The sequence below is a fragment of the Saccopteryx bilineata genome, chromosome 3, assembly GCF_036850765.1.
Source record: "Saccopteryx bilineata isolate mSacBil1 chromosome 3, mSacBil1_pri_phased_curated, whole genome shotgun sequence".
NCBI lineage: Eukaryota > Metazoa > Chordata > Mammalia > Chiroptera > Emballonuridae > Saccopteryx > Saccopteryx bilineata.
This window is the reverse complement of record NC_089492.1, coordinates 146304635-146320066: the sequence shown is the minus strand read 5'-3', so window position 1 is coordinate 146320066 and position 15432 is coordinate 146304635. Positions and strand designations below refer to the sequence as shown.

The 15432-nt window shown below is 38.0% G+C and overlaps 1 protein-coding gene across 3 annotated transcripts in view; it reads left to right on the top strand.

Annotated features, from left to right (window-relative positions):
* Window positions 1-14977, top strand: part of RMND5A (required for meiotic nuclear division 5 homolog A) — a 120539-nt gene extending 105562 nt beyond the window's left edge. The window contains exons 8-10 of one of the 3 annotated variants that reach the window (XM_066267650.1): window positions 9003-9157; window positions 10676-10763; window positions 11259-14977. In XM_066267650.1, the coding sequence (XP_066123747.1) occupies window positions 9003-9157; window positions 10676-10739 (219 nt within the window). In that variant the 3' untranslated portion in view covers window positions 10740-10763; window positions 11259-14977. Of the gene's footprint in view, window positions 1-9002; window positions 9158-10675 lie in introns of all 3 variants that reach the window. The other 2 variants (XM_066267649.1, XM_066267651.1) reach the window with 2 other exon arrangements.
* Window positions 14978-15432: the final 455 nt, after the last annotated feature.

Genomic DNA, 15432 nt, shown 5'->3' with positions numbered 1-15432 from the left:
AGGGTTCCTTTATGTCCACAGCCTCTCCAACATTTGCTATTACCTGTCTTGCTAATAACAGCTAATCGAACAGGTGTGAGGTGGTATCTCATTGCCGTTTTGATTTGCATTTCTCTAATAGCTAAAGAAGATGAGCATCTTTTCATATATCTGTTGGCCATTTGTATTTCTTCCTGGGAGAAGTGTCTATTCATATCCTCTTCCCATTTTTTTATTGGATTGTTTGTTTGTTTGTTGTTGAGTTTTATGAGTTCTTTGTATATTTTGGATATTAGGCCCTTATCTGAGCTGTTGTTTGAAAATATGTTTTCCCATTTAGTTGGCTTTCTGTTTATTTTGTTATCAGTTTCTCTTGCTGAGCAAAAACTTCTTAGTCTGATGTAGTCCCATTCATTAATTTTTGCCTTCACTTCTCTTGCCTGTGGAGTCAAATTCATAAAATACTCTTTAAAACCCAGGTCCATGAGTTGAGTACCTATGCCTTCTTCTATGTACTTAATTGTTTCAAGTCTTATGTTTAGATCTTTGATCCATTTTGAGTTAATTTTTGTACAAGGGGAGAGACTGTAGTCCAGTTTCATTCTTTTGCATGTGGCTTTCCAGTTTTCCCAGCACCATTTATTGAAGAGGCTTTCTTTTCTCCATTGTGTGTTGTTGGCCCCTTTATCAAAAATTATTTGACTGTATATATGTGGTTTTATTTCTGGACTTTCTATTCTGTTCCATTGGTCTGAGTGTCTATTTTTCTGCCAATACCATGCTGTTTTGATTGTCGTGGCCCTATAATAGAGTTTGAAGTCAGGTATTGTAATGCCCCCAACTTCATTCTTTTTCTTTAGGATTGCTTTGGCTATTCGGGGTTTTTTATAGTTCCATATAAATCTGATGATTTTTTGGTGTATTTCTTTAAAAAACGTCATTGGAAGTTTGATGGGAATTGCATTAAATTTGTATATTGCTTTGGGTAATATAGCCATCTTGATTATATTTATTCTTCTTAACCAAGAACAAGGTATATTCTTCCATCTCATTATATCTTTTTCGATTTCCCTTAACAATGGTTTATAGTTTTCATTATATAAGTCCTTTACATTCTTTGTTATGTTTATTCCTAAGTATTTTATTTTTTTTGTTGCAATTGTGAAGGGGATTATTCTTTTGAGTTCTTTCTCAGTTGTTTCATTGTTGGCATATAGAAAGGCTATTGACTTCTGTATGTTAATTTTGTATCCTGCGACCTTACTGTATTGGCTTATTGTTTCTAGAAGTCTTTTTGTGGATTCTTTGGGGTTTTCGATGTATAGGATCATATCATCTGCAAAAAGTGATACCTTTACTTCTTCTTTTCCGATATGGATGCCTTTTATTTCTTTGTCTTGTCTGATTGCTCTGGCTAGAACCTCTAGTACCACATTAAATAAGAGTGGAGAGAGTGGACAACCCTGTCTTGTTCCTGATTTAAGGGGGAAAGCCTTCAGTTTAGTGCCATTTAATATGATGTTAGCTGATGGTTTATCATATATGGCCTTTATCATGTTGAGATATTTTCCTTCTATACCCATTTTGTTGAGGGTCTTAAACATAAAATTGTGTTGTATTTTATCGAAAGCCTTTTCTGCGTCTATTGATAAGATCATGTGGTTTTTGTTCTTTGTTTTGTTGATATGGTGTATTACGTTAACCGTTTTACGTATGTTGAACCATCCTTGAGATTCTGGGATGAATCCCACTTGATCATGATGTATTATTTTTTTAATATGTTGTTGTATTCGATTTGCTAGTATTTTGTTTAGTATTTTAGCATCTGTATTCATTAGAGATATTGGTCTGTAGTTTTCTTTTTTTGTGCCATCCTTGCCTGGTTTTGGTATGAGGGTTATGTTGGCCTCATAAAATGTGTTTGGAAGTATTGCTTCTTCTTCAATTTTTTGGAAGACTTTGAGTAGAATAGGAACCAAATCTTCTTTGAATGTTTGATAAAATTCGCTGGTATAGCCGTCAGGGCCTGGACTTTTATTTTTGGGGAGGTTTTTAATGGTTTTTTCTATTTCTTCTCTACTGATAGGTCTGTTTAGGCTTTCTGCTTCTTCTTGACTCAGTCTAGGAAGGTTGTATTGTTCTAGGAAATTATCCATTTCTTCTAGGTTGTTGAATTTAGTGGCATAAAGTTTTTCATAGTATTCTACAATAATTCTTTGTATATCTACGGTGTCCGTGCTGATTTCTCCTCTTTCATTTTGGATTTTGTTTATATGAGTTCTTTCTCTTTTTTCCTTGGTAAGTCTTGCCAAGGGTTTGTCAATTTTGTTGATCTTTTCAAAGAACCAGCTCCTTGTTCTATTAATTTTGTCTATAGTTTTTCTGTTCTCTAATTCATTTATTTCTGCTCTGATTTTTATTATTTCCTTTCTTCGGCTGGTTTTGGGTTGTCTTTGTTCTTCTTTTTCTAGTTCCTTAAGGTGTGAAGTTAAGTGGTTCACTTGGGCTCTCTCTTGTTTGTTCATATATGCCTGAAGTGATATGAACTTCCCTCTTATCACTGCTTTTGCTGCATCCCATAGATTCTGATATGTCGTATTGTCATTTTCATTAGTCTGTATATATCTTTTGATCTCTGCACTTATTTCTTCTTTGACCCATTCATTTTTTAAAAGCATGTTGTTTAGTTTCCACATTTTTGTGGGATTTTTTTCCTCTTTTTTGCAGTTGAATTCTAGTTTCAAGGCTTTATGATCAGAAAATATGCTTGGTACAACTTCAATTTTTCTGAATTTCCTGATGATGTTTTTGTGGCCCAACATATGGTCAATTCTTGAGAATGATCCATGTACACTGGAGAAAAATGTATACTCAGTCACTTTTGGATGAAATGTCCTATAGATGTCTATCATATCCAGGTGCTCTAGTGTTTTGTTTAAGGCCATTATGTCTTTGTTGATTCTCTGTTTGGATGACCGATCTAGAGCCGTCAGCGGTGTATTGAGGTCTCCAAGTATGATTGTGTTTTTGTCAGTTTTTGTTTTAAGATCAATAAGTAGCTGTCTAATATATTTTGGTGCTCCTTGGTTTGGTGCATATATATTAAGAATTGTTATGTCTTCTTTATTCAGTGTCCCCTTAGCCATTATGAAATAGCCATTTTTGTCTCTGAGTACTTTTGCTGTCTTGTAGTCAGCATTATCTGATATGAGTATTGCTACACCTGCTTTTTTTTGGCTGTTATTTGCTTGGAGTATTGTTTTCCAGCCTTTCACTTTGAATTTGTTTTTATCCTTGTTACTTAGATGAGTTTCCTGTAGGCAGCATACAGTTGGATTTTCTTTTTTAATCCATTCTGCTACTCTGTGCCTTTTTATTGGTGAGTTTAATTTGTTTACATTTAGTGTAATTATTGATACTTGTGAGTTCCCTATTGCCATTTTATATCTTGCTTTCTGTTAGTTTTGTGTCTTGTTTTATCCTTTTCTTTCGTTTTTCTATCTTTTGTTTTTATTTGGTTGTATTCCATACATCTTTCCTCTGTTGCTATCTTTTTTATCTCATGTGCTTCTGTGGTGGTTTTTTCAATGGTGGTTACCTTTGAGTAATGAAAAGGGTCCCTACCCTGTTCATTGTAGTGAACTATTTTGTGAGTACTTTTGCACTCCATCGTCCTTTGCTACTGTTAATCTCCATCTTCTCCCCCCCTTTCTTTTTGTTGTTGTCACAGTTTAAATTTGGTTTTATTGTGTTCTTCTTGGAGCTTTTACTTGTGGCTCTGTTTTTTTTTTGTTCTTTGTATCTGATTGGAGAACCCCCTTTAGTAATTCCTGGAGTGGGGGTTTTCTGATGATAAATTCCCTCATCTTTTCTGTATCTGTGAATGTTTTTATTTCTCCTTCATATTTGAAGGATAGCTTTGATGGGTATAGTATTCGTGGCTGAAAGTTCCTCTCTTTCAGGACTTTAAATATTGGGGTCCACTCTCTTCTAGCTTGTAGAGTTTCTGCTGAGAAATCTGATGATAATCTAATGGGCCTTCCTTTATATGTTGTATTCTTCTTTTCCCTGGCTGCCTTGAGAATTTTTTCTTTGCTGTTGGTTTGTGTCAATTTCCTTATGATATGCCTTGGAGTAGGTTTGTTGGGGTTAAGAAAACTCGGAGTTCTGTTTGCTTCTTGAACTTGAGGCTTTAGTTCTTTCCACAGGCTTGGGAAGTTCTCATCTATTATTTGAGTATGTTCTCCATTCCATTTTCTCTCTCTTCTCCCTCTGATATACCTATTATTCTTATGTTATTCTTTTTGATGGAGTCAGATAATTCTTGTAGGGCTATCTCATTTTTTTAAATTTTTGAGTCTCTTTCTTCTTCTCTCTGTTGTGCCTCAAGTTGCTTGTCTTCTATTTCACTAATCCTCTCTTCTATCTGACCTGTTCTATTAGCTAAGCTTGTTACTTCATTTTTCAGCTCGTGAATTGAGTTTTTCATCTCTGTTTGATTTGTTTTTATAGTTTCAGTTTCCTTGGACATAAATTCTTTGTGTTCATTGAGTTGTTTTCTGAGCTCCCTAAATTGCCTTTCTGTGTTTTCTTGTATATCTCGGAGGATTTTTAGGATTTCTATCTTGAATTCTCTGTCATTTAGCTCCAAGGTTTCCAATATATTAAATTTTTTCTCCATAGATTTTTCCTCATCTAGCTGTGTTACCTCTCTTTCTTTTGTATCCATGATATTCGATTTTCTCTTCCTTAATGGCATCTGAGGGTGGTTTTGTTGATAGTATTGAGATTTAATAAAGAATAAAAAGTTAAAAAAATTAAAAAATAGTAAAAAAAAATCGAAAAGTTGTTTTTTTTAAAAAAATTAATAATGAAATAAGGAAAAATAAAATAAAATAAAAATTTTTTAAAAAGGAAATTATTCTCCCCCTCTTTTTTTCTCTCCTCTCCTCTCCCCTCTTTCTTGAGAAAATCTTGTGGTGAACCATGAATTATAACAAACAATGCCTGTGATGGAGGGCCTGAATTGGGGAAAAGTAATAAAGGGGCAAAAAAAATAAATAAATAAAAGAAAAAAGAAAAAAAAAAGAGCGTATGGACCCACAAAAAGCAAATAAGGAAAAAATTTGGGTCAAGAATAAAATGATTTGCTTTTAGGTGTTGGTTGTCTAAGGGTTATGATGAGAGGAATAAGAGGAAAACGGAAAAATGGGGGGACAAATTAAAAAATTACTATTGTATTTAGTGGAACAAGAACTAGATAATATGGAGAGCCAGGAATGGGAGCACTGCTAGTGAGTTAAAAAGGTGAAGTAACAACCCCCCAAAATGCTACAAACATAAGTTTGAGTCCCAGATAAGATAATTTGTTTGTTATTGAGGTTTGAATGAGAGGAGATGTAAAGGAGAAAGGAAGAAACTAATATAGAGGGAGAAAAGAAAGAGAGAGAGAGAAAAAGAGAGGGAACCACTAAAAGAAGAAAAAAGAGAGGAGAGAGAGAGAGAGAGAGAGTTAAGGGTTTTGGAGTGCAACCCTCATAGAGAGAAAGGAAGAGAAGAGAAAAGATAATGGGAGATGTAACACTTATGGGTAGTGTAGTTCAAGGAGAGGAGAGAGTAAGACCGGCAGAGTGTTAATCGGCCAAATTGGAGGAGGAAAAAAAGTATCAAGAATGAAGATAAGAGAAACAAACGAACAAATATAATAAAATGGGATAGGTTATAAAGTCTGCAGATTATTCTTGATTTTGAGAGGTTATCTTCTTGCTTTTTCTTTTCTCTCCCTCTTCCTGGTCGGTGACTCTGTACCCCGGGTTCTGCCCCTTTGGCACGCTCAGGTAGAGGTTTGCAGTTGATAAGTCTCTATGGCAATGTCATGTATTGTGCTTTAGTTTCGTTGTCAGTCGAGGCTCATTAGCATTTATAGGCTCCGACAGTGAGAGAGTCCGTGTTCCTGGAGCCTTTCTCCTAGTCTTTCCTTCCTCAATTAGTAGCCTGATAATCCAGCTATGGTGTTGCTGCTGCCTCTGCCTGGATAGTAAGAGGCTCAAAGAGCTGGCAACTCCCTACTCTATTTCCACTCAGCACAGGGCTCTGGGTAAGGCTCAGTCAGTTGGAGCTGCTAGCATAATCAGGCGGGCTTTCCGCCCACTCAAAGACCTCTGGCTCTGCCACTCTGTCCGGTAACACAGGCGGGCGCCCACTTCCGGGGTGCTTGGAGGAAACTCTCACTCACTGTCTGCACTCGCGCAGACCAGGATATCCGGCCAGCAGTCTCACGCTCTGAGTGAAACCCCCAACCGCAGGGAAAAGTTGCAGCGTTGGAATTGAGTCTCGCTCCGTCCCTGTGCGCGGCTTTTGCAAGGCGCTTGGGCGGCCCGAGATTCCGCTTTGGCCCACACAAAGGCCCCTGACTCTGCCCCTCTGTGCGATAACACGGGCGCGCACTGCCGAGGCACTCAGAGGAATCTCTCATTCATAGAGTGAAATTTTAATGAAATGAAAACTAAGGAAGGAAACATCATCAGTGGAGAGGGTGGATATACTGCATGTGCAGTATGTTCTGCACTTAACAAACCACTCAAGCTATGATTTTTTTTTTAATAGAAAAGCAGGGAGTCAATTTGATTGGACTTGGTTTTATCTTAAGCACTGATATTTATGAGCTCATGGATTTGAGCTGGTTATATTTTTCTATTACCGATTAAAACGAATATTTAGCTATTACACCTGTAGTCATGAGTGGTTCTCCAGTGCCATGTGTCCCCTGCTATTGTGGAACAAGTCACATGTTTTGTTTTGTTTTTGTTTTAAGTGAGAGGAGAGGAGATAGTAAGATAAACTCCCACATGCACCGTAGCCAGGATCCACCCGACAACTCCTGTCTTGGGCCGATGCTCGAATACCGAGCTATTTTTAGCACCTGAGGCTGATGAAGCCACGGTTTAAACCATCAGTTTCAAGCACTTGCCAACTCTGTAACTTCTCTAAGTAGTTTATCCATCTCTAAAATGGAAACCATATTTCTCTTTTGGGACTATTAAAGGCTATAGGTAACGTAGGTATGCTTAGAATAATATGGGACACATAGAAGGTACTCAGGTTTTACCTACATGTGGTGACATTGGTCATTGCAGGTGTATTTCCACCAGGCCTCTGACATAGGCACTACTACTTGGACTGGAATTGTTCCTGCATGGTTGTATCACAAATTCTAAAGGGCTAAAATATGCATTTGGCTTTTTGCTTCTATTTTGCCACACCTGTTCATGGGTAACTGTTGGTTGGTTGCCCCAGGTTCTCCTCAGAGATCTAGTTTGGTTCAAAGAACAGGTGCATCCCCTGTCCTGAGTGTGGTCAGAACACCAGCAACATTCCTATGTGACTGCTGCTCGTTTGAGCAAGTAAAGAGGATTTGAGTCTTCACATGCTTTGCCAAGGCAAGAGCCTGCAAGACTGGTAGTTTCCCAGTAGAGTTGTAAGCATCTCTGACACTTGAACACTAGAACAGAGCACACCGAAATCTGAATTTACCTGAAGCCTTTGCATCAGGGTAATAAAGCACTTGGAAGTGATGATGTGGCCATTTTTTCTCAGGATTATTCTGTTATACTTTGTCAACTTTCTTGAGAGAGTCTGGGTAATAATAGACTTTTGTATTAATAGCCATTGTAGCCTGACCAGGCGGTGGCGCAGTGGATAAAGCGTCGGACTGGGATCGGAAGGACCCAGGTTCGAGACTCCGAGGTTGCCAGCTTGAGCGCGGGCTCATCTGGTTTGAGCAAAAAGCTCACCAGCTTGGACCTAAGGTCTCTGGCTCAAGCAAGGGGTTACTCTCGGTCTGCTGAAGGCCCGCGGTCAAGGCACATATGAGAAAGCAATCAATGAACAACTAAGGTGTCGCAATGCGCAACGAAAAACTGATGATTGATGCTTCTCATCTCTCTGTTCCTGTCTGTCTGTCTCTCCCTGTCTATCCCTCTCTCTGGCTCTGTAAAAAAAAAAATAAATAAATAAAATAAAATAAAATAAATAGCCATTGTAGATTTAGAAGGAAAGAAAACAGAATTGGCATTTGTGGAGCCCCTCCATATGCCAGCCACTGGTAGGTGATTTTGTAGCTTTTGCATGTTCTGTTCACTGCAAAGAGAAATAATTGGTACAAGTGCCATACGCTGTGATTGTGAGAAGTCTGCTTTTTAGCTTAAAGCCCTTGTTCCAAGTGGTTTCTCTAGACCATTATACACAAAACATGGGAAACTTAGATCTGAAGCTCATAAAGAAGTAAACCAAAAGTTTGTCCCCCTCCTTTTTTTGTGACACAGAGAGGGACAGATAGGGACAGACAGACAGGAAGGGAGAGAGATGAGAAGCATCAGTTCCTCGTTGTGGCTCCTTAGTTGTACATTGATTGCTTTCTCATATGTACCTTGATGGGGGGCTACAACAGAGCAAGTGACCCCGTGCTCAAGCCAGCGACCTCGGGGTTTTGAACCTGCATCCTCTGCATCCCAGTCCGACGCTCTATCCACTGCACCACTGCCTGGTCTGGCTTGTTTGCTTTTAAAGGAATTAATACACTGAATTTTATCACCTAGCTAAGTGTGCTGCAGAACAGTCAGGATTTCTTGTCGGTTTTCCTATTAGGTGTATCTAATGAATTTTCAAGAGCATTGATTTGCTTTTGACTCTTAGATCTCAGACATCAGAGTTTTATTTGAAAGTAGTGTATAAATAATTTTGAAGGGGAGCATTTTCTCAGTCCGCTGAGATTTTGCTTCCCTACAGTTGTCATCAGTTTGGCTCAAATAAACATAAAAATGCTCTAAAAAATTATTTTGAGGGTTAATTTAGAATTACAAAGTAATACTTGAATCCCTTAGGCTGTTGCTCTTGAGTTAGAAGAGTTCTGTAAAAAGGTCCATTCAGATGGACAGGTGTGATCAGTGTTCTTTGCTGCACAGTGCACACTAGTGAGAAGGTGTTCTGAGATATAACTTGAGCCTTTTTACTTTTTTTAACAGATTGAAGTAGACCTTGGTAAAAAGTGCTGGTATCACTCTATATTTGCCTGTCCTATTCTTCGTCAGCAAACAACAGATAACAATCCACCCATGAAATTGGTCTGTGGTCATATTATATCAAGAGATGCCCTGAATAAAATGTTTAATGGTAGCAAGTAAGTATCTTTTTAAATGTTAGTAAAACAATTTTTTTTTTGTAACTTAGCAGGAAGATGAGAATTAAAATGAGGATAAATGTTTCTAGAAGTAACAGCTGAATAGATTTCATAACCAATCATTTGGCGTAGTGGGTGGTGTGATATTTTTTTTGTCAGTCTTTTAAATTTGTTCATGAATTTGGTGATTAGATTTATAGGTGTGATCTAACTCTCTTTGAGTAGATGATACAATGTCAGTCCTTCCTCCCCCATCACAAATGAATGTCATTTAATGATATATCTTAGAGATCTTTTATGTGCTACAGAAAGAGCCCTCATTCTCTTTTTAAAGTTGCAGCATATTCTGCTATGTGGAAATAATAATCATTAAACCAGTCCCATATTGATGAGCTTTAACTTTTGTTACTGTAAAGTGAATTACCTTCTCTGTATGTGATATAAAAATTCATAGAATTGAAATTGCTGATTCAAAGGATATGTATGTATGTATATATTTATAATTTTTATACATTGTGAAATTTTATAATTTTTTATACATTTTTATACATTAACTTTAAAAGAAAAAAAAGTCTCAAAAGTAAGCAACTAGAAAAAATTTAACAGCAGGTAACAATCCCAGCACATTGTGGTAAAGTCTTTTCTTTAAGAGGAGGCCTGGGAATGTGGCGAAGGTGTCAGTGCCCTTGCCAGCCCCTGCGGCCCATGCTGGCCCCCCTGCAGGGCACGCCAGCTGCTCTGGGTACGCCACATACTTTGAAGGCTCTGCACCTGCCACCAGATTTGCTGCAGTTGAATGGATTGTGTGTCCAATAGAGTTGAAACTATTTGGAGACAAGTTCAACCTAAGCCATGGAGAAGAAAAATTGGACTGACTTCTGAAAGTCCCAGATGCAGCTTTGGAACAGTTGTCTTGTTTTGTTTACAAAACAGTTTTTCCTGATTTCCATTGAAGAAGAGCCTTTTGGTCTAGGTCAGGGGTCCCCAAACTCCAAAGTACGGCCTGCGGGCCACATGCGGCCCCCTGAGGCCATTTATCCGGCCCCTGCCGCACTTCTGGAAGGGGCACCTCTTTCATTGGTGGTCAGTGAGAGGAGCATAGTTCCCATTTAAATACTGGTCAGTTTGTTGATTTAAATTTACTTGTTCTTTATTTTAAATATTGTATTTGTTCCCATTTTGTTTTTTTACTTTAAAATAAGATATGTGCAGTGTGCATAGGGATTTGTTCATAGTTTTTTTATAGTCCGGCCCTCCAATGGTCTGAGGGACAGTGAACTGGCCCCCTGTGTAAAAAGTTTGGGGACCCCTGGTTTAGGGTCTGGGTTAGATGGTATTTATTTTTGACCCTTCAAAGTTTGGCTGTTACCAGGGAAAGCACAGTTCACCCTCAAAGTATAGAACTGTGTTTATGTAAGTCTATGTGTGTATAATTGTTAAAGATATTTTACAACTATACAAATTGAATGCTTAATACTGATCTTGTTTCTTAGTTTGGTGTTTTTTTCTTGTCTTTAGATTAAAATGTCCATATTGTCCGATGGAACAAAGTCCAGGAGATGCCAAACAGATATTTTTCTGAAGAAATAATTTTAGTTTGCAAGTTGTAAGCGAAACCGAATTGTGGGTGCATTTCAGAAGAGAATGTTCCATTTAATGCAGCTAACTAAGGACTCCCGTGTTTATATAAGCTAACGCTCCAGAAACTTGGCCAACATTTTAGTGCATACACACTGAGGGAGTGTTCCAGATGAATATTATCATAGGGCTTTATTATATTCTTGGTCTTCATTTCTGATCAAGTAAATACACCAGCAGTTGTCATTCGATGCAGGTTTTTGTACTTAATTATATGGTGATTTTTTTACTTTTTAAGAGCAGAAACAGAAATTGACCTTCCCGCGATATGTTTAGTATTTCTCCTGCTTTTACTTTTGTCATTTTCTTGATAATTGTAAGTTTTGAGAATGTTTGTGGAACAGTTTTATTTCCTGTTATATATGCATAATTAAATGAAAAGTTTTCGGAAAAAGTTTGAAAAACTGAATTGTGATTATAAAACTAATTTGCATTTTTTTGTTTTTTTTTTTGCTTAAGGAAGAAAGCTGTGATAGATTCCAAGTTTGCTTTTTGGTATTTTTCTCTGCTCCAGTTCACTGAAAAGTCAGCAGACCTACATTTGAGCTCTGCTGGTGGTCTGGCTACCTGTTTTTAAAATTCCATCCTGAATTGAGCAGGTTGGTGTGAGATGTCTTCCGCCAGAATAGAGTAGAAGGAGCACTGTTGTTTCTTTGGTTTTTTTTTTTGCCAAGAGGTGCTTGTTTTAAAAGTGTGTTCAATAAAATGAAATTCTGAAGTTAGCTGTATTCTTAAGTTGATATTTACTCTCTTGGTCTTCGTAGCCCTGTTCTCTGAAATTTGCCTTCAGGACTTGGCTGTCTATTGCGTTTGTGTATCATTGAAGACACAGTATTGTGTGTTTATATATGTGCACCAGCATCAAACAGTATGCATCTGGAAGGGAAGAAGCATGTTCCAGTCCTACAATGCAGTAACCAGAGTCATTACTTTAAATCCTTAAAGTTAGAATCTAGCAAATTTTCTGTAGTGCAAAATATGTTTATTGCTGTTTTTGTATTTGAATGGTATACTGTTCAATGCCTCTCCTGCAGCGTGTATCATCTCATTGACTGTGATTCTGTATATTATCCTAATGGATACAGAACGATCTTTTCTCTTGTGAGGTATCTTCATTTAATGCACTATCCAGAAATAGCCATGTGTAAGAGTCTTTCTCTGTATGATGAAACTACATGAAAAAGACTTGTGGACATAGTTCCAACTTAAACCTGTTAATTTATTATAAGAAGAATGTTATATGGAAATCACCAAATGTTTTGCAACTCTATTTCATCTGACATGGAACTCTAAGCATCATTATAAGAAAACTTTCATGAGAAAATGAAAAAAGAAGAAAACAGAAGAGAATCGTGACACTTCACATTTTAAACTACAGATTAGTCTGACTTAGTTTGGGGGGAGGGAGAGAATGGATCTGGTGCTAAGTTAATTGGAAAGTGGCAGCATTCACAGTAATGACCAGCCTAGAAGGTTTGTCCTGAAGTGCTCTCCTGGGAGAGTTGGGGTTTGTTCGTGATGCAGAGGATGTTGTGGAAAGCCCCGTGTGGCTGCTGTGTGTAGGTGTAGTGGCCAGATGTAGGTCAAGGGAGGCTGTGGCTGCGAAGGTCAGCCAGGACTCTTGATTAGCCTGCTCAGGGCGCTGCTTCTCTTCACCCCAGTCCTAGCCACACAGCGACTCTAGCCCATGTTCTCACTTCCATTACAGCCTCTTTGAAGCTCCCCCTCTCTCCACTAAAGCATTGAAGGAAGAGCGCAGAGAGAGGCTCCTTGGAATCCAGAAGAGACGGTGGAGAATTCAAGGCAATACTGTGGTTTATTATGTTTTTTCCTTTGAATTAAAACAAAAGTGTCTTTTTATTTTTAAGCTTTTTCTTGCTAGGCCAGATTCAGTTTTATTCATAACTTATTCTCACCTACCACCTCAAACACCTGCACGGCATTTAGGCTTTGCATAAGGTTTTCAACAATATAGACAATGCTCTAGAAGCTGGTGGTAAAATATTTTTGGCAGCCAGAGACTCACGTAGTTGTCTCAGGCTACTTTCAAGGACAAGAGCCGGAGCTCTCTCTGCTTTGTCCCTCTCCCAGTGTTGGGAGTCCTGTTGACAGTTTCCTGTGCAAGGTTCTGTAGTCCTACTGGGCAGGGTTAGGGCCAAAAAATTGAAACTCTTGATCTGACAATTTAATGTGAAAATTATGTCTTGTGACCTTTAAATTCATTGATGACTAAATGTGAAGGAGAGGTGGATTTGACAAGAACAGAACTTAACCAAAGATATTGAAATAAAATATGCTGTCCTTCCTACTCTAGAAAGCCTTTCACCAGTGGTGTCGGGACCGTGTCACAGGCGGTGGATGTCAGCATGCGGCAGGATGCTCTTTGTCACACTTTGCCTTCCGCTTGCTGAAGGCATGAGAGAGCCAAGGTTTTTTACATTCAGACTGATTAAAATAATGTACACTGAAAACAGAATTTCAGAGTGATTTCTTAAATTCCTTTAGGAACCATTTCCATTTCTCAGTCAGACTGATGCTAAAACCAGGTAAACCTGTCAGACCCTTCAGTTCTGACAGCCAAACATCTGTGCTTTTGAGCGCATCTGATGTACAGTGGCTGACATTGTCTCAGTCTTTTTTCTTTGTGGTGTGATCATCACAAATGCTATTTCTGTTTTAGTGGTTATTATGTGAAACTTTTAATACATAAATGAACGGGTATTGGATTGGTGCCTCTTGATTTTAAAATTTTGAAGAAAAGAGCCACCTCGTATCATAGGGTGTATGAATATTTTATGAGTGTATGAGCATTTAATTGAAAATAAGGAAGTTATGAAGTAAATCTTTTGATTTTTCTGTAGCAGCTGTGTATACAGAGACACAAAAACCCACACCAAATTATGTGGGGCATGAGGATCCTTTTTTGTCTCCAAGTAGTCCCACAGGTTTTACGCAGTTTACGTTTAGTATTTATGCTGTGAGTTATTTCCACCTCATTGATTTCAGCCTTTGAGGTAGTAGATTCTGCAGAAACCAAGAACTCTTGGTTATCCGCACAAGACAAGCTGCTGGTAGACATTAGCTCTCTGGTTTTCCAGCTCACTCTCTGATTAGGCAGACTGCCATCCAGCCAAGCTGGTCAGTTTGCTAGTCAGAAGACTCAGGTTATTTTCAGGGAAGGCGTGGTGGAGGCATGATTTGATTAATTTCATCACTAGGTTGTGTTAAGACACAAACCAAATACCTTTCATTACATATATTATCTTGGGTAACACTAGAATGCTGTGGTCCTCAGGGGGTGTTGGCAAGGACTCACACCTTTGGTACCTCATAGGCCTGTCCAGCTGCGGTGGGTTGTATGTGGTACAATAGTAGTTACCATAAGCAGGTACAAACTTTATGGACTGTTTTTTGAACTAGAATGGATTAGATACCAAAAATAGAATATCAAGTGTATTTTAATAGCTGATGAGGCAACAAGTTTTAGGGTGAGTTTTCCACTATTGATTTTATGTCAAGACAGAAAACAAAGTTTTGTTTTCAACATGTTTCCCTCTACAGTTTTCAGCTGTAGTGAGCATATGCTTCATTTACTTCCAAAGAGGAAAAAGCAGCTGGAATTGACTTACAGCACATGCTTTGTTATATGTTATGAGTGAGGACCAGTCACTTAACATTCTCCAACAAGGCAGATGTGAGGTTTGGTAGGTCTAGTGCCTGGTCTTTTGTGAGGGGTGGGAGTGAATGCATTGGGGATGGGAGGGAAGCAAGAGAAAAAAATGGCAGTGTGAGTGAGTGTGCATGTCTCTGAAATTCACCATTACCCCCACCTGTGTCTAGCAGGGAATAGGTATTTAGTGTGTTTTGCTCATGACTGCAGTGTGCATGTTTTTTTTCCCCCTGTGTTCTCTAAACTTACACTAAAAGGATTCATCAAATCATCTTGATCAGATGGCTCAGGATTGTTTCTTTTGCTTACCCTGTGCTCTTGGGTTCTATAGTATTTCTATAATTATGTAACAAGAATAGTGTTGCACTGTAATCTATTATATAGAGCTATATGTATGGAAAATTTTGATCAGTTTTTTAAGCAATGTATCCTGTTTGCAAAGGCACAATAAAGTTGCATATTATAGACAATAGGCAATAAAGCTAACAATAAAACTTATTTAACAAACCATATTCATATTCTTGGTTCATTTAGTTTTAGAAAAAATCGAGCATATCCAGTATTTTCAGGGATTTCATTTTAACTTAAAAAGTTCTGATATATTTAATTTATAAGTTGCAGACTGATATAATAGAACATTGGGAACTCTTAAGAAATACTTTATTAATATGTGTATTCCTATGTCAAACACATGGCTTCTCCTGTGTATAAATATTTTTTTAATTAAAGAAATGGACACTTAAACATTTTTATGGAACCGGTTTGTATTTAAATGTGACAGATGTGAAGGAAGGAGTATGGAAGTGCCAACTATTAGAACATTGCTGAATGCCTTTGCTAAAGGTCTGCATATAAAGAACTTAAGAAAATATCTTGTCACCAGTCTCATTCTGTTTCTGTGCCACTAGCAGTGTGAGGAGAGGAGGTGGCTGAGCGTAGTCCCCAGTTTCTTTTTTTTTTCTTTTTT